The following is a 25,019-nucleotide window of genomic DNA, read 5'->3' on the forward strand; positions in this document are numbered from 1 at the left end:
CACATACAGAGTTGTTTAGTTTGTGATTTATCTCTCTGTATTCCTTGGGTGTGGTATTGGGCATGTCTGTTAAGGCATCGATCTTAGCTTCCAAATTCCTGGCTATGTGGGGTTTTAGACCTGACTCCTGACTTGTTGCACATTCCTGCCTCCTGGTTCGACCTGTGATCTTGGTCCCTGCCAGCTCCAGGCTCCTGGCTTCTGACATTCTCCTGACTGTTACCCATGGCCCAGTCCTGACTCTGTGGCAGGCTGCAATAGCTGATTATATCAGTTCATGCAAATGAAGTGCTCTGTTGAGTCATACTGTAGTTATGCCAACATTCTTCAACCAGACCTGCTCCTCAGTCAGTTCCCAGTGGTGGCTGGAAGTATATTTAGGACAGGACAGCCAGTCACATCACTCTAGCATTTCCAACCTTACCTGACTTCGTCCTCCACTCCCCTTTATGCTTCACCATATAATAGTGGTAGTAATACGATTCTTTTCTATATTGATTGATTTTAAGCATGTCACATTTCAGAATCAAAAATCATCCCAAAGCAGCTTATAAGAAAAAGTCAAAGCAATAAAATAAAACATTATTAACTATACCATTGAAACCAATAAAATACAATATTTATCTCATTAAAAACAAAGCATCAAATAGTAAAACCACATGTAAGCACAACATCCAAGCCTTTCATTCCTGGCACAGGATACCAACCACTCTAGCTTATCTTAACAAAAAGCAGATTTGGAAAAGCCTGAGAGCTCATAATAAGAAAAAATCAAGTTGACTAGCTTGAAAGTATTATTATTACTATTATTTTTATTTACTACAGGGCCAAGCTTGACTTGCTACTAGAAATATATATATATATATATATATATATATATATATATATTTATTTATTTATTTCTAGGAATAATTCCATTTTCACCCAACTGCTTCTGTACCAACCTGCGTGGAAAGAATCCAGAAAAAGAAAACAAACCACCAAACACAAGACAGCATGTGCTTTAGTAATGTTGTGAGATCATAGCATAAAGTTTAGAATTGGAGTGGAAATAGAGGTCAATATTAGAATGACTCTAAAGAAGCTGCTACTTATTTGTTTATGAAAGTACAGTACTTCTTTCGTCAAAATTAGCATGTTTTCCCTTGGATTTCTGAACATGTGATGGAAGATTACAGTAACCAGAATAACCTTGTCTAATAGCCTGTCAACAATGCCCGACAATAATGATTCTGCCATCCCCCATTCTGCAGATTTCCCCAATTACCATGTGGGCAGAACAAAGAACTTCCCAGAACTGAGTAACCACTGAAATCTGGAGCCCAAAAGCTTCTATCACTCCTCACAATACAACTGTGCTCAAGCCAGTCTCCAGCCTTGCATTGTTATCTTGACATCTAGCTTCAGGAGTGACCTCAGATACCCATCAGTCATGTTCTGCCTGCACAAAAGAACACATCAAAAGTGTAGGTAAAAGAGGATGGAGAGGAGAGGTGGAGGGATTTTTCTGATGCACATTTAAGAAAATAAAGTTACTGTTTTTTTAAGAGCATCAGTAAAAGTTATTTTATATATTAAACCCACCCAATGCCCACTGTCACAGGGTGGTCTGAGCATGAATACTGGGTGGGTATACCATAAGTTATTTTTCAGAAGTCTGTAGTAGTAGTACAATAATGATTATAACAATATTATTGTACCTATCAATAATGTGAACTATAATAATAGATCACAAGAATTTAAGAATGGGCCCTGCTGGATCACAACCCATAGTCCAGTATGCTTTTCTTACTCAAAGGCTCATAGCTCTGACCTCCCTGCTTCAGTATTCCTTTCATACTAGTGTTTTTTCCCCACTGGAGGGCCTTAACAGCAGCTCTGAGGGGTGATTTACGTTTGGGAAACAGTGTGTGGGAAAGTTAAACACCTCCCGCCCTCATTGACCGAGAAAGATCAGAGCTCTCTGCCACTGCGTTAAAGTTACAATCGCTTACAATTGCTCCGCCAATATGTTTGGTATGATATTTGTTTGATCTTCTGTTGTATAAGGATATGCCTGGAGAGGTGGTATTATTATTATTATTATTATTATTATTATTATGCAGTATGGGAATGTTTGCATTGAAATAAATAATAAAAGGCCAAAGAGAAAAACAAATTCAGAACAAGAAATAATGTTATATATAGGCGTCACTGTATTTTGTGGTTCCGGTGAGTGTTAATCTTCGATGAGGTCTTCATGCAGCGAAAGTACCAAAAGGCTTTCATTGGCAGGGCTGCCATACATCCGGAATTTCCCAGACATAGCTGGGATTCAGCAGTTGCAAGCCGTGTCTGGATGGAAATCGCTGAAATGTCTTGCAGTATTTGTTTGTAGGTCCCATTTTCATTTCCAAGAGCTTTACTGCTGCACAATGTGACTAAACTGGTCTGAATTATTATGCAGACAACATACAATATTCCTGGATGCTATAAAGAGTGTTAAAATCAATTGCTGGTAGTGTCTGCCTACCGGTACTTCTGTGTAGAACTTCAATCCTAAATTGAATGAGGAATACAGTCTGCTAAATATTGGAATCTATATAACCCATGTGATATCATGCAGCAGCAAGCTAAACTGACTCCCTTGCTGCAGAGCAGCAGAGAAAACAGCCTGTAGGTTAGTGATTTCAAATTATCCTTGAGATTTCTTGCTACCTGGCATATTCACAATTCCAAACTTATATCCTGAGCTCAGCTAGATAGTCAAATGGAATGTACATGCCAGCATTAACTGCTGCTGAACAGATGTTAACCCTGCCTTCCACACATGACTCTGGAATGCAATAAAATTAGGCCGTTCTGGGAAAATATTTTGTCTTCATTTACTTACAGTGCTGACTGGAACAATAGGTTTGATCTTCTTTAGCCTTGGCTCATGGAAATAATCCTTAAGCACAAGAAAGAAGTGATCTATAGGGTTATGGCATAACTTTTAAGAGAAGCACCTTAAGGAAAATCTTAAAGAAATCAACGCCGCCTGAATCGTTAGCGCAAGGAGGAAAGAAACAGGATGATCATCCACATTTTCCCGTTAGTTAAACACTGCAAATAATAATTGGTTGCACACTGCAATGGTTAGTTAAGAACTTGTTAAGCTGGAAAATCAAATACAATCGAATACTCTTTTGGTTGTTGGGCCAAAATGGCTATGATGATGGGAGATCTGTGATGGGCTTTCCCACATTTTTTTCTACAACCCTAAAAGCATCTAAGGGACATTGGAACAGGACCATGGAGGTGGGGCACAACCTCACCCCCTTTATCCCAGTCAGAACTCCTCTTCCCACTGCAAATTGTTGCTTTCTATGTGGACAGAAAACATAATGGCTCCATTATGGGTACCTGCTTATTTCCACCAGAGAACAAAAAACCAGCTTCATAGGAAAAATCATTTGGAAAATAGTACCATGGTTCCTCCATCCCTACCCCAGCACCCTAATCTGACTTATCCTTCCCTTCAGACTTTCTTAGCTTCAGCTGTACACATGTAACATATGTCTTCAGAATTCTCTGGGCCAGCAGAAGAAATGGCAGCAGGTTATCAGGCTGTAAAAAAAAGATATTGAACCTTCCATTCTATGTTGTGACCTACCGTATTTTGACCACATCAGATCAGTGGGTATGGACAATGCCAGCATGGACTTGTCAGAGTTGAAAATGAGCTTCAAAAATTTTGCTCATGCAAGTGGGGCAGCACATCTACATATCCAAAAAGCAGCTTCCGGTGCCCTTGCGATTTATGTTTGCCATTATTTCTGCAGGTACCTACATAATTAAGATTACTGCTTACAGTGAATAAATTTGTGCTGAGATATCATAATATTGTCTGAGTACGTGTCCTTGCCTGGCAGTTGGATAAGGCTGAGTCTATGTTTAGTTTCACACAGCCCTAGGAATATGATATATTCAGAGAAAAGTATTGCTCTCAAAGATTTGACAAATTAAGCTTTCTCAGACCAGTTGATAAGCCCAAGAGATTTACACTGTTAAAAATTTATTGGTACTTTATGGGAAATCAATGCATCATTTTATGTTCAAGTGTCCATTATTTGGTAGTAATATAAACTTAGCTTAAAACATTAACAGAAAGCAAAGTAATTTATCAGGCTTGTGGCTTACAAGCATAAATATCAAAGAGCTTTACTTAATTTTTCATTTTCAAGTTCAATTTGCTAACCAGTTTTGGGTCTTAAGGGATGGAAACTCTGGCTACTAGCTTTGAAGAACCTCCATTGGCTTTAGAAGAAAGCTCAGGTTTATACAGCCAAAGAGTTAAATTTTAAAGGATTTCAGCTTGGTATGCAGCGATTTCTAGGAACGTGTAGAAAAATATATTACCTGGTAAAATTAACTGAAGCTTCTACATGAACAAGACTTGATATAAATACTAGATGAGATTTATGGGGAAACAATTGCATTTTACCAGCAATTGTACCAGAGATCCTTATAAAAGTACTGTAGATATCAACATAAGAAGAACTCTATCAAGAAGGAATGAACTCCATTGAATCACTGTGCTATACTGAGGTTCTCATTTTATTTGTTTTTAATGATGAAAATAGATATAACTTCCTAAGCCAACTTGTCCATAAAAATCCACAGGATCTAAACCAGAACTGCTAATGGAAACTGTTTATTGCTTCACCAAATAATTTATAAGGTTTGGACACATTAAATGGAAACACATTAAGGAATGATGTCACAACACTAAATGTATACTGCTGCCATTCTGTTGTGTTCACCAAGAATGAACTGATTGTAGCAAGTGCATTCAGGAATGCTGTAATGGTTGTGCAGAAATAAGAATGTTTTTCCATTTTTACAAGCCATCAAAATACACAGGAGAGTTTTATAAGAAAGCAGGAAACAATAGCCTCCAGATGAGATGTGGTATCCTCAATGATTGCTTGCAGTCCCAAGAAGAATAACAAAGTGTAACAGTATATTTTCTCAAGGGGCCACTTGTGATTGCAAAGCCTGAAATGACCAAGAAGATTAAAGTACAAGGTGTGGCTTTATCTGAAGGTCTGCACAAGATCAATTTGCTTGGTAGAAGATTTGCCATTGCTTATTGCCATTGTCTTTAAGCCTATACAGTGGTACCTCGGGTTAAGTACTTAATTTGTTCCAGAGGTCCGTTCTTAACCTGAAACTGTTCTTAACCTGAAGCACCACTTTAATTAATGGGGCCTCCTGCTGCTGCTGCGCCACCGGAGCATGATTTCTGTTCTCACCCTGAAGCAAGGTTCTTAACCTGAAGCACTATTTCTGGGTTAGTCTGTAACCTGAAGCGTATGTAGCCCGAGGTAAAGGTAAAGGTAAAGGTACCCCTGCCCGTACGGGCCAGTCTTGACAGACTCTGGGGTTGTGCGCCCATCTCACTTAAGAGGCCAGGGGCCAGCGCTGTCCGGAGACACTTCCGGGTCACGTGGCCAGCGTGACATCGCTGCTCTGGCCAGAGCCAGAGCCGCACACGGAAACGCCGTTTACCTTCCCGCTGGTAAGCGGTCCCTATTTATCTACTTGCACCCGGAGGTGCTTTCGAACTGCTAGGTTGGCAGGCGCTGGGACCGAGCAGCGGGAGCGCACCCCGCCGCAGGGATTCGAACCGCCGACCTTTCGATCGGCAAGTCCTAGGTGCTGAGGCTTTAACCCACAGCGCCACCTGCGTCCCTACCACTGTATAACATTAGAAACGGGGTGTTTCTCCACTAAGCTTCCTCTTAGTACCATATTGAAAGTGAAAATGTATTAAATCCTGTTTATTTTCAAATTTGCACTGAAGAAATATACAGTGGTACCTTGGTTCTCAAACGCCTTGGTACTCAAACAGCTTGGAACCCAAACACTGCAAACCCAGAGGTAAGTGTTCTGGTTTGCGAACTTTTTTCGGAAGCCAAAAAAAGCCCTCTTCGGATATTTATTGCACATCTAAGGATTTTTTTATATGATCATATACCCAGAATATACCCACTCTTCTCATATATCCAAGCCAAGGAGCCAGTACAAACAGGATGCGGTCTAAACCACTGGGCCTCTTGGGCTTCCAATCAGAAGGTCAGCCGTTCGAATCCCTGCGACAGGGTGAGCTCCCATCGCTCTGTCCCAGCTCCTGCCAACCTAGCAGTTCAAAAGCACACCAGTGCAAGTAAATAAATAGGTACCACTGCAGTGGGAAGGTAAACAGCATTTCCATGTGTTCTAGCACTCACCATGGTGTTCTGTTGCGCCAGAAGCAGTTTAGTTCTGCTGGCCACATGACCCAGAAAGCTGTCTGTGGAAAAACGCTGGCTCCCTTGGCCTAAAAGCAAGATGAGTGCCATACTGTAGTCACCTTTGACTGGACTTAACTGTCCGGCGGTCTTTACCTTTTACCTTTTACAAACAGGATTCTATTCTAAACTGGCTAAGGGGTTCTGTGAGACTTTAAGATTAGTAAACTTCTACTACCTACAAGTATAAGCAGTCCCAAGGGGGAGGTAGGTGACAAACAGCTCACTCCCCCATTCCTGGACTCTTGTAGCTATATGAAAGAAATGCACTTTTTGCATTTCTGAATTGAAATATAAACTGAAAAATTTAATCAGGTTGCAGTCCTAAGCTTGCTCACTCCTTCAGAACTAAACCATGGAGGAAATGTGTTTAGAATTGGAGCCTTAATATATAATATAATATAATATTATTATTTCTCTTTCAGAAATCTAACCAATGAGAAAAAAAGCTCACCCACACTTTGTCCTTTTGTGAAATTTCTCTTTTGGTGTCACCACTGTGACCACAAATTTATATTTTCTTCTCCACAGTCCAGTCAACTCAGGATCAAAGCGGTAATAACGTCTACCAAAAAAAGTTAACCATTACTGAGGTGTCTCTAAGATGTGGAAGAAATGCGAAATCTCTAGCTGATTAAAATCACAACAAATAGCTAGGAAATGGCTGAATAAATAAACATAATGGGAGCTGAAGACATCACTGTGGAGGAAATGAATGATGGAAGCAATGACCTGGTGATAATTCCAGTTGCTGATGGAATTTAGGTTCAAGATATCAGACTACTATTGTTTACACTTGGCTTATGGCTTTAGGTGGGTGCCTAATGGCAGTAAAGAACCTTCGATATAGTATGGAGAACAACAGAAGCAACTTGTTTCTGAGAGAATAGATCAAAATACCAATTTAACTTTTAATGTTTTATGAAACACTAAGAAATATCAACAGATCATGCTTGAACAGACTGAACTGTGCTTTGGGAGACTCAATTCTAGCTGCACTTCCATTGAAAAAAGTGGGACTTCTGAGTAAACATGCATAGGCATGAGCAGATAGCAATGATATTAGGCTAAAAAGAGGACCTAAGGGGTTCTGTGGGTGATTTAAGAATATTATTCTTCTGTCTGTAAATGGTTTTACATGATTTTAATATTCTATTTTTACATGGCTGTGAACCACCCAGGGACCTTATAGTGAATGGTGGGAAGGAAATTTAAAATCCATTATTGTTGTTGTTATGTTATAGGCTGAATAGCAGTGATGTCACCCTGCTCGTGGCACCATTTCTCAGACTAATAAGGTTGCAAAATCTTCCATTGGAGGTGGCTCTTAATTAACAAGGTTGCTAAGGCTTGTCTTCTCACTTCCTTCTGGCTAATGATGGAATGTGAAAACAATAGCTTCACCCAGACAGCATCCCAGAACATGACATGAATGCAGGTGTTCTGAGTCAGGATGTCAAACTGGTATGATTGCAGGACTGTTTCCCCTCCTTATGTGGCCTCGGATCTTTCAAAAATAAAGAAAACATCTCAGGTGCCACGAAGTTGAGCTTCATAAAATGTCTTTTAGTTTAGCATCTGCTACTCAGGTGTTGGCTGAAGGTCAAACTAGAAACGAATGCAGGCATCCCCCCCCCCAACTCGCACGCGACCGTGTATATGTGCCGTGCCAGGAAATAAATGAATAAATTGATTAGCTACTTGAAACCACTGCATAAACACAGTTAATATCACGTTGAGAGTCATACTGGGATGGTGGCTTCTGCAGTATGGCTTGTCATGTGGTTACCTGGCTTGTATAATTGATCTCTAGCGGAGCTGGTGTAATGAAATCTATGTACAGTTACTCCTTATGACTCTGCTGTTCCAAACCTTTTCAGTGGAGTCCTATGCATGTTTTACTCAGTTTCCTCAGTCCAACTGAATTGAGAGGGGCTAACTCTCAAAGTGAGTAGGCATAGGACTGTGGCCTTAATACAGAATCAGAATACCGTACCTAACACCAACTACAATGCTATAAATAAAAAAGAAAGAAAAGGTTTATTTAAATCACTGTGCATATTTCTCATTATTCCTCAACCTGCAACGCTCTGGGAATAAGCTGTAAAGTAGTCACCATATACCCCACACTTCTGCTTGTCCTGTGCTTAGAAAGCCTTGCCCCGATCCTTTCAAGGGGGGAAACTGCTCTTTAGCTCTAAATTGGAGCAAACATCAGTCCAGAGAAAACCCGAATTGCCATATAAAGTTCCATGTCAGAGTGATTCCCTCCTCCTCCCTCCAGACGTTTCCCAGCAAAAACACACTCTTTAAAGCTGAAGCAGAGCAAATAGCAATCTGTCGAAAACACCAATTGTGCTTAAGCTTTAAAGAACAGGTTTTTGCAGGGAAAGTTCTACAGCAAAAAGTAGAAGAAAAAAGTACTCCAACACAAGAGTTTTAAAGTGCAGAACTGTGTCTGGAAAGAGTGGTACAGAAGTTAAGTGTGGATAAGTTCTGCAACTGAGTGCTAAAAAGCAGTTTTACTTGAGAGAAAGCAGGACGAGTGTGGATATGCCCAGTTTAGTAAAAATGTGTTTGTGTAGTTGTGTGTTTTTTTAACAAACTCATGCCCAATAGAGAATATCAGGACTTTCCTAATGTAGTGATTCACCTGAGGCAGGAACCAGAAAATTGGGGTTGTTCTGGGTAAGTCTATCACAATGAAAATATACATTTGGGCCAGTGTGCCTGGTATAGAAGCACAACGCCTTCCATTGCAAAACAAAAAACAAACAAAAAGGCAGTTTATCTTTATTGGTTTATTACACATAGTTGTGGTTGTTTCTGTAAAGATCCTGGTCCTGCGCATACTTGCATAAATATCCTTCAATGTTAATGAACTTGCACGCCCTCATATGCAAAAATGACCAAAAGAAAGTTTGGCGTATTCACTGGAAGAAGAAGAAGAAAAAGGGCATTTTGCATTCACCCATATTATAAAGTTTTATGTGACTTTTTTTTAAAAAAAGGAAGCGACTTTATACTCATTAACGCAGCAGAGTTTGTTGCTTTTTCAGACCTTGGTGCGACACTGCCCACTGTTGAGCACCCGGCCAGCCAGCTAGCTAGCTGAGCAAGTTAAGCAAATATTATCATTATTCTGTCATAATCCGCAAACGCGCGCCCTCTGGCGGCCAGGATGAGCGACGGCGATGACTGCAGCTCTGGGGTTTTTGAAACCGGCGAAGACTGAAAGTGGGCGGGTTTCTGATGGAGGCGGGGCCCAGTCCTTGCTGCTGCAGCCGCCTTCCTATTGAGTCAGAGGCGCGTTGCGAGCTGAAAGCGATTGTAACAAACAGAAGCCCGAAGAGCGAGCTAGGCGGGCGTTCTGATTAGCGCGCTGGGACAAAGTAAAAGAATCTCGGGAGGCTGAACGTTCCAAAGAAAGTTACATTCCAGGGTCGGAGCAGCAGCAACAAGCGGCCGCCCGGGGGGCACTTTCTCACGGAGGCGGTGGGTCTTCCCAGCCCTTGTTGAGCGAGGGCGAAGAGGAGGAGGCGAAGGACGAGGGGGGGTTTCAAACTGGGGGCCGAGAAAATGAATCGGAGCTTTAATAAATCTCAGAGTCTGCGGTATTTTGGCTACAGCGCGGTGGAAGTGAAAAGTAAGGTAAGGACATAAGGAATAACTACTTGCAGCCCGGATTAACCTTCCTCCCCCCCCCCCCGCCTTCCAGTACCTTTCCCCCACCTCCTCTAACTTCTTTTTAAAATGAATGGAGACCCCCCATCTCCTTGCATCCTCCCGCCCCCTCCCCTTATGATGCTTTGTCTTGCGTCTGAAAAAAACGAGATTGCTCTAGTTTTCCACCGGAGGGAAGAAACTTACTCCGGCAGCAACTTCTTTTTTCTTTTGAACGTGTCTGCGCCAATTTATGAAAGAATATAAGGGAATATTCTGCCCGCCACCCCCCCCCCCTTGACTTGCTATGAAACACATGTTTTCCCTTCTCTCTCCACCATAGGGGACGTATCCCATAGCAACTTGTCCCGAGATCTCTAGGGTGTTTGTCGTAAGGGGTGGGTTTACGTCTCCGCCTGGACATTTTCCACAGATTTTGTTTTTGTTTCAATGTGGCTTCGGGGGCGCCTGGATCTTTAATCTCCGGCTTCGTCGGCTTGCTGGGATCAGGCGGCGATCGCGGCACGTTTCTTTGCTGGTGGGCCGTTCACAACAAAAGGGCTTTCCAACTAGGGCGGCGGGAGGTGGGGTGGGGGGAGCTCGGGTGGAAGGCGAAGCAGGTTAGGCTGGCTCCGATCTGGATTAGTGAACCTCAAAAGAGGGCCGATTGGAGGGGGGATGCTATTGCCGCAAAGCCCCCCTAGTACTCCCCACTCCTCCCCCACGCGCTCGCGGTCGAGTTAAACTTGATCGCCACTCGCGTGGGAGTGAGTGAGTTCAGTCCCTGCAAAACGCTCGGCTGCCTCTGCTTAACGTTTCCCATTGTTCCTCCTTATGGAAGTACTTCGAAACCTTTTGTGTTTTGGTTTGAAAATATTGCCGTGGACGCGGGAAGGGACGACTGGACTACAGACACAGGGGGGTGGGGAGAGCTTGATTTCTCTCCCCTGAAGGCAACCCTCTGGACTTCTCAAGAAACGCCAGGCAGCCTGCTGCTCAATCCCATACTGGCCCTCTTGAATCTGCTCCTGGCCCTCTTGCTGCCTCGCAGGTCTGGAGCTCTGCAAACTCGCTCTCTTTAATTCGTGTTTAAACTTGTTTGGAGAGTAGTAGACTCCCTTTCTCCCTCTCCCTTTTCCCGGTGCCACCTGATCTCTCAGCTCTTCCTTCGTCGCGGGGGGGGGGTGAGGGGAGGAGGGAAGTGCTTGCGCGTTACCAAACGTAGTCTTCACGTTTTTGGTGTTTCCCGCTGAAAGGGCACAACTCTGACTTTTAAGTGCAGTCGGATCTATTTGCACTACTACACCCTCTCAATCTGTCCGCCCCGCCCCACCCTTGCTGTCCTTTTGAAAAGGCCTTTAAGTAAAGCCTGCCTTTCTTGCCCTAGGACGAAGGTGTAAGCTTGTAATGAGGGATAAATTACAGGCATCTGAAGTCTATGCTTGGAATGCTGCTTCCTAGTTCCAAGAGCTTCCGGTTTTCAGATAAATCAGCCAAGGGATGGGGGGGGACCATAACATAAGAAGAGGCTTGTTGAATCTACCCAAAGGTCCATCTAGCCCTCAGGTGATGTTTCCCTACCCTACACCAACCATTAGCCCCCATCAACATGGCCAATGATGAGCGATGTAGTCAAACAACATTTGGAGGAGCACAGGTTGCCCATCCCTGATCAGTTCCATAAACCAGCCAACCAGGTGTAAGGGGTGAAGGCAACAACTTTTGCCCCGTTTTATGCTCTTAGCCTTTGGTATTCAGAAGCATATTGCCTCCCAACATGGATGTTAAATTTAGCTGTCATTGCCAATACAGTGGTAAAGGTAAATGTAAATGGACCCCTGACCTTTAGGTCCAGTCGTGGCCGACTCTGGGGCTGCGGCACTCATCTCGCTTTATTGGCCGAGGGAGCCGGCGTACAGCTTCCAGGTCATGTGGCCAGCATGACTAAGCCGCTTCTGGCGAACCAGAGCAGCACACGGAAATGCCGTTTACCTTCCCACCGGAGCGGTACCCATTTATCTACTTACACTTTGAGGTGCTTTCGAACTGCTAGGTTGGCAGGAGCAGGGACCGAGCGACGGGAGCTCACCCCGTCGCGGGGATTCAAACCGACGACCTTTTGAGCAGCAAGTCCTTGGCTTTGTGGTTTAACCCACAGCGCCACCCGCGTCCCTTTAATACAGTGGTACCTCGGGTTAAGTACTTAATTCGTTCCGGAGGTCCGTACTTAACCTGAAACTGTTCTTAATCACTTTAGCTAATGGGGCCTCCAGCTGCTGCTGCACCATCAGAGCACGATTTCTGTTCTCATCCTGAAGCAAAGTTCTTAGCCCGAGGTACTATTTCTAGGTTAGTGGAGTCTGTAACCTGAAGCGTATGTAACCCGAGGTACCACTGTACCCATTGATGGAGATACCTGTCATGAATTGTCATTTTAGAAGCTATCTAATATAGTGGCCATTGCCACATCCTGTGGCAGTGAATTCCGTAAGTTAACTAGGCGTGTGAAATAGCACTTCCTGTTTTCATATATACAGATAGATGATTTTGGCGAGGGACTCAAAGTTCTAGTAGTACAAGAGCGGGGGGAGTAAGAATGCATTTTGGCTATCTTCTTCTTACTAGTCATAATTTTGTAAATTCCTGTTATGTCTGTTTCCCCCCTTGGACTAATAAGAGCACTTTAGTCTTTCATCATAGCAAAGGTACTTGAACCCTTTGAGCATAGTGAAGACTTGCCCTTTTGTGTGCTTGCATGGCATGCCTGCTATGACAAGTTTGCTAGAGTTGCCATATTTCAAAAAGTGAAAATCTGGATACAAAAGTTGTTGAACATTTTTTTGCAAAGCTGCTGCGTTTTTTTGGGGGGGGGGTTGTGGCAAAGTTTGAGTTTTTGAGCTATTTTTAATGCAAATCGTCAAACTCTACACTACTGACATGGGCTGCCATATGTCTGGACTTTCCTGGACATTGCAGTGTTTTCTGCCCAGATGCTTTCAGGGGGCTGAATACCAGCTATGTCTGGAAAATTCTGGATGTATGGCAACCCTGACTTAGCATCATTACATCCCAAAACCCCTGTTCAAGCAGGGGAGGCAGCTATCCTTGAAACAGCATGAGACCAGATTTGCCCTCTGCTTTTGTCAGGAGTTGTGCCATTCCAGGCAGCTTATCTATGACAAACGTATGCGTGGTTGTGAGACGTATGTTAATGAACTACACCAGAGAGGTGGAGTACCCATGGCCCTCTCTAGGTGTTGCCGGACTCCAGCTCCCATCATCCCCAGGCATTGTGCCCAGTTATCGGGGAAGGATGATAGGAATTGTAGCCCACCAACATCTGGAAGGCCTTCTCTTTCTCAAATCACTCTAGCCTCACTTTATCTGTATTCCTACAGCTACCTTGCTTTCCCGCCCACTTTTATTTATTTCTCTTTCTTTCTTTCTTTCTTTCTTTTATTCTTGGCTTTGCCTTCCAAACTTGCCTTGCAGGTGTAAGATCCACAGCAATACCTCTGGGTGGGCGTTGCATTGCCTCTGTGTTCTCAACAGCTTATAGCAAAATGTTTAAATCAATGTTAAATGGTGGCAAGAGTCCTTCTGTGGATAATGCAAGCTGAAATTAGAAAGAGCTGGTTTTTAGTTCCTGTTCTGCCACTGACTGAGCAAATTCCCCACTGTTTTCCCCACTTTATTTGGTCATTTAAAGGGGGGGTGCACTAAGATATGCCCATGTTTGTTGGACTCTTTATTTTTATTTTTTCAGTGAAGTTTTTATTTTTTATATTTTTTAAAAATAATTTTATTGCATTTTTCACAAAAAAGAACAAAAAAGCAAATTTTCACAAACATTACAAAAGAAAAAGAAAACATAGACAAAAAAAGAAGAGAAAAAAGGAGATTTTAACATTTAAAAAAACTCACTTTCCAATTATAACCTTCAAAACCTTATTTTCCTTACTTCCACCCGCCTCCCGATCTTGTATTCTATGTAATAATTAGTTCAGCAAGCTCAATCTTTATTCATTTTGATTCTTGATCCCTCCCTTTGTGCTCTTATTTAACTCAGTCACTAGAACCCCTTCTTTTCCTTTTCAATGTCCTCAACATTCAAAGATTTTACAGTGTTTTTGTAGATAGACTTTAAACTTCTTCCAGTCCTCTTCCACCTGCTCTTCTCCTTGATCTCGAATTCTGCCGGTCATTTCAGCCAGTTCCATATAGTCTATTACTTGCATCTGCCATTCTTCCAGGGTGGGTAAATCTTGCGTCTTCCAATGCTTTGCAATAAGTACTCTTGCTGCTGCTGTAGCATACATAAAAAAGGTTCTGTCCTTCTTTGGCACCAGTTGGCCGACCATGCCCAGAAGAAAGGCCTCTGGTTTCTTCAAGAAGGTATACTTAAATACCTTTTTCAGTTCATTATATATCATCTCCCAGAAAGCCTTAATCCTTGGGCACGTCCACCAAAGGTGAAAGAATGTCCCTTTAGTTTCTTTACATTTCCAACATTTATTATCGGGCAAATGGTAGATTTTTGCAAGTTTGACTGGGGTCATGTACCACCTATATATCATTTTCATAATATTCTCTCTTAAGGCATTACATGCCGTGAATTTCATACTGGTGGTCCACAACTTTTCCCAGTCAACAAACATAATATTATGACCAACATCTTGTGCCCATTTTATCATAGCCGATTTTACCGTTTCATCCTCAGTATTCCACTTCAACAGCAGATTATACATTCTCGACAATATCTTAGCATTGGGTTCTAACAAATGTTTGTTGGACTCTTTAACACCCATCAGTGTTGGCCAACAAGGCCAGTGGACAGGGGTGATGGGCACTGTAACCCAAAAACCTCTGGACAACCACAGGTTTGCCATCCCTGTTGTGAAACCTACAGAGGTCTCTGGGTATTGTAGCTTTTTATGTTCTATGTTAGCGGTGAGTTGCTTTTCTTTGTTTCAAAATTATGGATGCTTGACTTTACTTTGGGTGAAATATAGGGAACTGGGGAAGCTGCCTTGCACCCAGCCAGACCATTGGTCCATCTGACAGAGGTACTTCCGTTCCATTCTTGGAGATGCTGGGGATTTGAACCTGGGACCGTCTGCATACAGAGCAGATGTTCTGCAACCGAGTTGCATGAAATAGCCAGCTGGCTGCCTTTCCCCTTCATATTCCAATAAATCTTGTATCTCTCTCAACGGTCTTAGTATTGTACGTTTAGAACACAGACTTCTGAGACTTCATTGCAGTGCAAGCACTGATAATAGGCAGTAGAAAGACCATGTGAGCTGTACTTAGCATCCTTTGAATGAACTGTTCTGAAGGAATGAATTGGCTGTGTTATATGTAAATACTAGTTCTTAATCCCTGTCAGCCAGACTAGTTTGCTGGGATTCATACAGATAATCTGATATACACATAAAGTATGTCTATAGGTAACAGACTCTTTTGGCTGCCTTGTGTTACTGCCTATTAAACTGGAAGTGCTTCATAATGATATAGTAACATTTTTAGTGATACAGTATAGACCCTCAAGGAACGCTGGTGGCACTGTGGTGTAAACCACTGAGCCTTGGGCTTGCCGATCGGAAGATCGGCGGTTCGAATCCCTGCCACGGGGTGAGCTCCCGTTGTTCGGTCCCAGCTCCTGCCAACCTAGCAGTTCGAAAGCACATCAAAGTGCAAGTAGATAAATAGGTACCCCTCTGGTGGGAAGGTAAACAGCATTTCCATGTGCTGCTCTGGTTTCACCAGAAGTGGCTTAGTCATGCTGGCCACATGACCTGGAAAAACTGCAGAAAAAGTCAGCTCCCTCTGCCTGTAAAGTGAGATGAGCGCCGCAACCCCGGAGTCGTTCGTGACTGCACTTAACTGTCAGGAGTCCTTTACCTTTACCTTATAGACCCTCAAAGGCAAGGTTTGACAGTTGCAACACTGATGGTGTACCATTCATGTTAACTCCTTTTCAAGAGTATTTGTTTGACCAAGTACCTGAAGTAGTTATTAGCCAGCAGCATACCTCCTGTGATATGTGAGAATATTTGTTTTCCAGTCATACTCAGAAGTACATACAGGTTACTAGATGTAAGAGAGCAGCACACTCCACACAGTCAGTTACTACTGGTGGTATTCTGTCACTTAACATTGATTCCTAAGACCGTTATTGCTACCATCAATTACACTCAAGTTGTATATTAGAGTAGCAATCATAATATATTGAGTGCCTTGGTGGTGGAATACTTTCCCATTAGACATGACTACAGGACTAATGAAGAGAGAATGCTACGGATGTTTGTTTTTTAAAACCATCTATGGCATGAGGTTGTGACATAGGCTCTGTGATTTACCTGGAAGGCAGGGCAGAGGTTGTTAGACAGCTAAGGAAAAATGTTGTTTTGACCAAGAGTAACATACTTTTGGATGATTAACTTCATACAACTACATTTCTAGAAAATTGATTGATTGTGACGATTAGTGTCCATGTTCTCAGGTCTTGCTCCAGGCAGAGGTAGTGTTCCTTACTAGAGTCTTGAGAAATATTTAAGTAAAGGGGCTGCTGGTTAAGTAAAGGACATAATAAACAAAGTATCTCCAAAGTGTGTGCCTCCTCTGCTTTGATATGAGAAAGTACTTCAACATGTAGACACTTTCATTGACTACGACCCTTCTGGTAGTGATGCTTAGCCTTCACTCCAGGCAGTGTTAGAAACTCAGATATATAAGCTAGGCACCAAATGGCTCCTTAAACCAAGGTTACAGTCACCTAAATGGAATGTCTAGTTCCCATTTTGGGGCAAGGCAGCTTGGAGGTCGTTATTTTTCAAACAATGGATTGACTGTGATGAATTCTCAGTTAAACATCTAGCTAGTTCAGATGACAACCTTGAGCTAGGTGAAGAATGTTGGGAAGAAAAGCCACTTGATCCAGGGACAGTCCACATATATATTGGTCTAGTCCTACCTCTTTTTTCTAATGGTGGTTCCTGCTCCTGCTCAAACTGCACAGAAAAAGCAATTTGGTTCCAGAAATTCATTCTGATTGTGCATGTAAAATATAACTGATAGAATTCTACAGGATGGGCTATTAATGTGTGCAAACAATCCAGATCCAATGATCCCCAGATGATGGAGGTGTCAGGTGGCATCCTGGCTCCCAGGCATCTTCACTTGGTTGCAAGTGGTCGAAAGCCAGATGCAAAATGCGCCTGGTGCCTGGCTAATTTTGAACACAGACTCCAGGACCGTTCATGTCGACCAGAGATGGGGAACCGATGGCCCTCCAGATGTTGTTGGATTCCCAACTCCTATCGCCCCCAGCCAGCATGGTCAGGGATGATGGGAGTTGCAAGCCTCCAGATGTTGCTGATCCACACACCCTGCTACAGAAAAGTTGTGTTTAGGCTTCTTTGTACTGAATTGCTGTATGTCTTGATGACTTGCAGTTGAATGTCTGAAATGATTCTCTTGAATCAAAAGTAACCGCATTTGTGATGATGTGATGAGATGGATCAGCACAGGGCCCATACACTCATGCAAGTCATCAAGTGACAAATATACAATGAGTGCTTAAGCTTCTGCCTCTGAAATCCTTAATTGCAAAAACTGCTGTCCAGTAAAGAAGAAAATGGCTTCTTCAGCTCGGGAGGCACGTTATCATTAAAGTACAGATGGTTTTAATCCACATGGTTGTGTGTTGGTGGTGTTTAATTCACTGGTTTGGAGTGGCATGTGAAACTTAAATATAGTGCTTATATTTAAAATATGTCAAGGTGGATATTCAGCAGTGATGAAAAGGCTTTTCACTGCTTGGTGCAGATGCCTTGAGAGTTGTGGAAATTTTGAACTTGTCTTTTTAAGTTCATGTTACTAATTTTGTCAGGTATATAATAGATGGTCTTCCATATGTCAAATGGCGGATTAGCACTGAAATTTACCTTACTTGTGGGAAAACTGTAATAGTTATTTCTTATTTAATTGAGAGACAAAGTCAGCATTTTTGTAGTGGGTGATGAGAAAGTCTCACGATCTCACTTGGACTGGTTGGGTTGCAGCTTTATTCTGCGCATACTCGCCTGGGAGTAGGTAGCACTTCCTGCTGAGTAATCTGACTGTGTCCAGACACACATATGACTGGGCTGTTCCATCTCCAAAACAAAATGTTAAGTAGAGCATGGTAGTTCTGTAAAATACCAAATATGATAACTCTCTTGTGAGAAGAGGGCACCCCATCAAGTTTTCTTTCTTCTTGAGGGAGGTGTTCATGTTCTGGAACAATAAACCTATAGTGACTCAAAGGGTTTGTGTTGGGATCATTACTCCAGAATCCTGTTTGGAAGCAGCATTAAGTAGATATGATTGGCAGAAATGTGTTTCTTCTTAAGTGCTTGGCCCCACATGCGTTAAGTGTGTCTGTCTATCTTTAGGTCTTTATTCAGCAGTAAGCTGAGTATACAAGAGTGTTGAACCCTTCACACCCCCTGATTTTCCTGGAGAGTGCAGTTGGGGAGGCAAGAGTTAATCTATCCAATCCTAAATTTATTGGGGGCACCCCAAGGAAAACCTCTGGGTATGTGTTGGTGACCTATGAAGTCAGATTCCCGTTCTTGTTTTACAGTGGTACCTCTGGTTACGTACTTAATTCGTTCTGGAGGTCTGTTCTTAGCTTGAAACTGTTCTTAACCTGAAGCACCACTTTAGCTAATGGGGCCTCCCACTGCTGCCATGCCGCCGCCACACAATTTCTGTTCTCATCCGGAAGCAAAGTTCTTAACTCAAGGTACTATTTCTGGGTTAGTGGAGTCTGTAACCTGAAGCGCATGTAACCTGAGGTACCACTGTATATGTAAATGAGATGAAAACATGAATGGTGTCTCCATTGCATCTATTTTGGCCTTCTATTTTTAGGGGGAGATGGTAAGAATGGATGTTTCCTTAAATTTAGAAAGGTTTGTTTAGGGCACTTTGTGACTTAGAGTGGGCACTGAGGGGAAACACTTTGGCTTAAACTGTATTGTTTGAATATTTGCTTCTTGCTATTGAATTTCTACTTGTACGCAGCACTTTTTGGCGCTTGGAAATGCAGCTCATAATTTATGAACAAATAACATCCCATTAGGACTTGGCGATCCATCTGTAAGAATGCATCGAGCTAGTAAGGTATCTGTTCCTCTACATTGCTTCCTGTCTGACTTAGGTGGACATGGGTGTCTTGCTAATGAAGTGGGCAACTGTTTAACCACACAGAACAAGTGTGTCTCAGCTCCATTTTGCAAATAACTTCACCTGCAATTATTCTTAGCCCAGATGGCCTGAAAGAGAAAATAGCCATCTTACAGGTGGCATCAACTTCCCTGCCTAGTGGCTGTTTTTATCTGCCATAGGTGGGTAGCTGTTTGCAAGCATGATCTTGACCAACTTGGCTAGACTGCTCTAGATCAAATGCAGCTCAAAATGCCACTTGGGAGGTGCTGCTCTTTCCGGCCAATGCCTGTGCCGTCATCCTAAAAGAAAAAAAAATGGATCAACTCATCTTTTATGTTGTAAGCGCCAAGACTTGTGAAAACCTGTCTGGGAACAAGAAAGTTGAGAATGAGAACTCGTGTTTTCTTGTTTACCCTCCAATGCTTTAGCCTAGAAGAAATGGGTATGAGTGGGCGCAGTCCTGCATCCTGGGCCTCCAGATGTAATCAGGAACTTTGTTTATTTGAAAGGAGAAGAAATGACAAGCCTGGTAGGGGTAGAATGTTTGTAGCACAAAAATGTCATTTCTGCAGCGCACTCCTTGGAGACTAGATTTGTTACCACCTCTATGGTGGCCTCTTGGCAAACAGGAAGCACTTTGGGTCTCCTCCCAACCTTGTTCCAGGTGTAGATATTTATTTCCCTCACCCCCCTTATTCCTGATGTGGATATTCACTTGCCCCTTCTTCCCTGGCAGGGTGTGGCAGCACCATTTTGTGGTTCGCCTCAGCTACCGAAAGTTCTTGGTTCATCCCTAGCCTGCCTCCATCTGTTTTCAGATGGACACACTTCAGGGTAATGCAAAATCAATGAGCTTTTATTTTCAGAATGAGGCCAGTTTCTCAGGAAGCACTTCTTGGGGTGCAAAATATAGGCGATAGATCTAGATGGTACATGGACTGTGTAGAAAAAGACAAGTACTTGGTCTCCACTGGTTCTCGAATAAGATGTTGTGTGTATGCAGCCCAAGTCTTTTTATCAAGGAACTATGAAAGGTGGCAAAAGCCATGTTGGTTTGAAGTGCTTCTTGATAGAGGTAATTAATACTTCACAACTGCAATGCTTGGAGAGAGATTTCAGTCACTAACTTCTAGATTCCTAAGTCATGGGATGAGCTTTGTGTTCTGGGGTAAGCGACTACAGATTCTTGCATTGTCCTCTGCAGATCTCTTGAGATTGTAAAGGTAAAGGGACCCCTGACCGTTAGGTCCAGTCGCGGAAGACTCTGGGGTTGTGGCGCTCATCTCACTTTATTGGTTGAGGGAGCCGGCATACAGCTTCCAGGTCATGTGCCCAGCATGACTAAGCCGCTTCTGGCGAACCATAGCAGGGCATGGAAACACCATTTACCTTTCTGCTGGAGCGGTACCTATTTATCTACTTGCACTGATGTGCTTTTGAACTGCTAGGTTTGCAGGAGCAGGGACCAAGCAACAGGAGCTCACCCCGTCACAGGGATTCAAACCGCCGACCTTCTTATCGGCAAGCCCTAGGCTCTGTGGTTTAGACCATAGCACAAGATTTCAATCAGTTGGGCTGGAATTTTGGAACTGTGAGTATGATGGGGAAACCTGCGGCTCTCCAGTTTTTGTTTTCCAATGTAATTCTTATCAAGTGTGGCATGAGCACATTTTTATTATGAAACCACTGATTTAGATCAACATTGGAGGCACAAGAATCTGGGTGTTTCAGTTGCCACATCAGTAGAATGTCCTCCTTACTTTACTTCCTGTTTTTATCACTGTTAACTTTTTGTTGCCTGGTGAAAGTATAGCTTTTTAAAAAAGGGTCCAGCTTGAGTATTCTTGACTTCTTGGACTTCTGTGGAAGAAAGACAGGGCACAAATCTTTTAACTATATCTTTTTTCCTAAATAGAAAATCTAATTCAGCTAGGACAATGAAAAGCTTGCACTATAAGACTGCATCCTTCCTAGTCCATATGACAGCTCCTATTTTTTTCCCCAGCAAGTCGTGTATCCTGTATTTGTATGCCTTCCTGTGATGATAAAAGGTTGGGTAGCTTAGTTTTACCTGACTTTGGTTATCTCTTTCTACTGTGGCTAGAAGACTTGCTTAAATTCAGCCAATCAAGAACAGCTTGGGCTTTTACACTAACAAGTTCAATGAAAGATTATTATCTCGACTTGTTCTTCCACTCTTTTATTCTGTGGGGCCAGAACAGCTACAGCACCCTGAAAATCAGGAAGGTCTAGTTCTCTAGCAGTTTTGACTAGTCATGTCTTCCACTTTTTTTTAGCATGTGCTACGACTCACAAAAAGCTAAATGTGTGTAGGGTTTTCTTGGGGTGGATGGGTGTTCAACTCTCATACTAGCTACTGTTGGAACTAACGGTTATTCATCATCAGTCTGCTAAACTGGTAGCAAAAGTCCTTTTTGAGTGAGAAATTACATCTGGCTACATGTAACTTGTCGAAAAGGGATCTTCCATTCCTACATGTAAGCCATACAATGCACTCTTTAAATTGCTGTTAGATTTTAAAATCCTGCAGCTGGAGGTGGTTTTGTTTCGCATTAATTGCTCAGACAAAGGGCTCATCCACACTTTTGCTTTGACCCATATTTTGAATTGTATTCTGTATCAATTAATTCCCCCGGGGTCTGAGAGCTTTTCTTGTTGTTCCACTGCGGTGCCTTGCCAAACTTACCCGCTGAATCAGATTTCATCAGATGCATGGGAAATCTGGAGAGATTTTGCATAACAGAGTTTGAATTCAGCAGGTAAGCAGTAATAGCATTACATTTTTAACTATTTCTATCCCCACCCCCACCCACCCCAGTTCCATATCTTTTACTAGAATGTATTTTATTGAGAAAGAGAGATAGAATAGCAAAAAGAAAAAGAAAAAACTGCATATACCATTTACATGCCTTCTTACCTTCTTAAAAGTGATCTACCAGAAAAATATCTAAGTAGAGTCTTGTTCTAGTTCTTTTTGGATTTACAAGCATCATTCTCTTTTAAGATAAAATCATGTATTCTGAAATTTTCAAGATTCACAAAGTAATAGATATTCCTAAAGGCTCAATAAGTACATACAAATTCATGTAACCGTAGTCTGGTGGCCTCCTTTAAAAAGGGGGGTGGCTATTTCTGCAAGAGTTGATCTGGAGTGGGAAGGGCCTATTTAACTCTTTGTGTGCCCTTTCCTTTCTCCATTTTGCTCCCTTCAGGTTTTCATATGTGCACATCCTTGCATTTGACTGTCTGCAGTGGGAAAAGCTGCTTTGCGGGACTTTGACACAGTAGGGAAAGCATTAAGCATTCTGCTGCTACTTCACACCATTCTCTCCAAAAGCTGCGTTTCCTCTTTAAAAAGAGCCACCAGTCTCCAGCTGGTGCATTATACTGCATGTAATGTACCACCTGGCCCTAAGGAAAACACTTAGCTGTGTCAACCTTGTGAGCTGGGCTTCAGTTAAACTCTTGTTTGGAACGTGGAATTTGGTTCCAAGGATGTTGAAACAATGTGTCTGGTAGGCATAACCTGTTCAATGTGAGTTGTTTTTCAAATGTTGATCCACGCTTCAAGCTCCTATCACTTGTAGTTTTGGGACAGACGCATCAATGAGGTTCCTGTGAGAAGCACATGGGATACACACCTGAATTAATATGCTGAACTGTCATGCTTCTTGAGGCATTAGATTTTTGCTAGTATTTTAGATAACGTGTTGCATTAGTTGGACATTAGTGGATGCAGGAAGGAAATTGTGAAAATGGGCAAGATTTAAGTATTGCCTGTAGAATTTTAAACTGAGAATACATGAATACAGTTCCCCACACAGACACCTCACACCTCTCTTTGTCATTGTATCTTTCTGCTGGAATTATTGTTTGAAATGGGCAGAACCAGAGGGTCTCATAAGAATTACCTTGTGTTTTTTTACCCAGGTAGGTTTCTATTTGGAGGAATCTCCTGCGGCAAAAAAAAAAAAAAAAAAAAAATCAAAGTCCTTTAAGAATGCCTTTAGAATAATTAATTTCTAGGTGTACCTGATAGAAGCTAGTCTTCTGAGGATAAATACCGTGTGACAGAATAGCCTCTAATCACGTTTAGGTGTAACGGGCTGTTGCCACATCCCTGCCTGTTTTGCTAGCGCGGTGTTTTCCATTTGACAAGTTGTTTGCTGATTTTGGGATATGACTGATGATCTGAAATGGGAAGGAGATAATGTCTGAAATTAGGCCAACTCCCAGCATGCAAGACCTGTCAACCCACAAGCTTTCATTTTGTTTTAGTAAGGTATAGAAGGGAAGTAGAATTCTGAAGGTGCCTGTCCAGCCCCTCTTTTGTTCCACACCATTCTACTCTTCTATTTTATTTTATTCTATTCTTTATTTCTTTTTAAAGGGACTACGCTTTATAACCAGGGCCTCTTACCGTGTTGGTGGCAGGGATGAGCAAATCAGACTATTTCTGGTCTACGTCACTTCAGCATTTGTTATCCCATAAGTCAGGCATGTCCAAAGTCCGTTTCAGGGACCGGTTGATTTAATCCGGTTGGCCCTCACACATGTTCACTTCATCAAATCTGACCCTCTTTGAAAAAAGTTTGGATACCCCTGCCATAAGTCTTTTCTGTCCCGTTCCTGCATTCATTTAATCTGCATATAATCTTAGTTTTAAGGGTGGCGCTGTGGATTAGACCACAGAACCTAGGGCTTGCTGATCAGAAGGTTGACGGTTCGAATCCCCGCAACGAGGTGAGCTCCTGCTGCTCGGTCCCAGCTCCTGCCCACCTAGCAGTTCAAAAGTATGTCAAAGTGCAAGTAGATAAATAGGTACCACTCCAGCGGGAAGGTAAACGGTGTTTCCGTGCGCTGCTCTGGTTCGCCAGAAGCGGCTTAGTCATGCTGGCCACATGACCCGGAAGCTGTACACCGGCTCCCTCGGCCAATAAAGCGAGATGAGAACCGCAACCCCAGAGTTGGACACGACTGGACCTAATGGTCAGGGGTCCCTTTACCTTTAATCTTAGTTTTTATCTTTATGTATCTATCTCTTTGAGAGAATGGTATTGGAATATTTTTGCGAAGTGTGAAATTCTGTGGGTAACTAAGTTCTGATTTATACATTAGCCCATGAGGAGCAGATTAGGTCAGTTCAAACTGGAATTTGCAGAAACCCAGTTCCTCAAGCATCCCTCTTGGCTTTGCCCCTGGATTACGCTATGGTGCCAATTCATGCAACATATGAAGCTCTTCCCTGTGGTTGGAAGGTCTTCCGTGCAACAATGTCTAGATTATTCTGGTTTAAACTGTGGATATTGTTGGCTCTCTGCAGTAGTTTGGATTTCTGACACATGCTGAAATCAGTTAGCCATTTGGCAGTTCTGTCCTATGAACAACAATCACTAGAGTGGAGGAACACTGAGAAAGCTTGTGTCTTGTCTTGCTTGATAGTGTTTTATCGTGAATATGCTAGTAGAACCTGCTAATTTATACCCTAATTTTTGAACTATTACCATGCGGATGATACATTTGTAAGTGTCTCCCATTACCCAGCCTATATTCCTTCTCTGTAGGCAACTTTGGAAAGTATGTATACTTTCTTGAACTTCTAGTAATTTAAACTTCTTTTTTTAAACAAAGTGAAATAAAATGCATTCTCAACTACAATTCAGATTTCGAATTCAAATCCCAAAAAAAGGTATTTAGCCTGAGCTACTTAAAACATTTGGGAGATAGCCATTGCCTTTTAAAGTTTGTGTGGTGTCAGACTCAGGATTAAATAGATAGCAACAGTTTTGAGCAATCTTTCTTCCC

At 42.4% G+C, this 25,019-nt stretch overlaps 1 protein-coding gene across 1 annotated transcript in view; it reads left to right on the forward strand.

The window, feature by feature from the left end:
- Positions 1 to 9,489: 9,489 nt before the first annotated feature.
- The window catches only part of PARD6G (par-6 family cell polarity regulator gamma), a 71,375-nt gene continuing 55,845 nt past the window's right edge, over positions 9,490 to 25,019 (forward strand). The window contains exon 1 of the mRNA XM_079983804.1: positions 9,490 to 9,965. Within this exon, the coding sequence (XP_079839930.1) occupies positions 9,894 to 9,965 (72 nt within the window). The 5' untranslated portion in view covers positions 9,490 to 9,893. The remainder of the gene's footprint in view (positions 9,966 to 25,019) is intronic.

This window comes from Podarcis cretensis (assembly GCF_951804945.1).
Source record: "Podarcis cretensis genome assembly, chromosome: 7".
NCBI classification, from domain to species: Eukaryota; Metazoa; Chordata; class Lepidosauria; order Squamata; family Lacertidae; genus Podarcis; species Podarcis cretensis.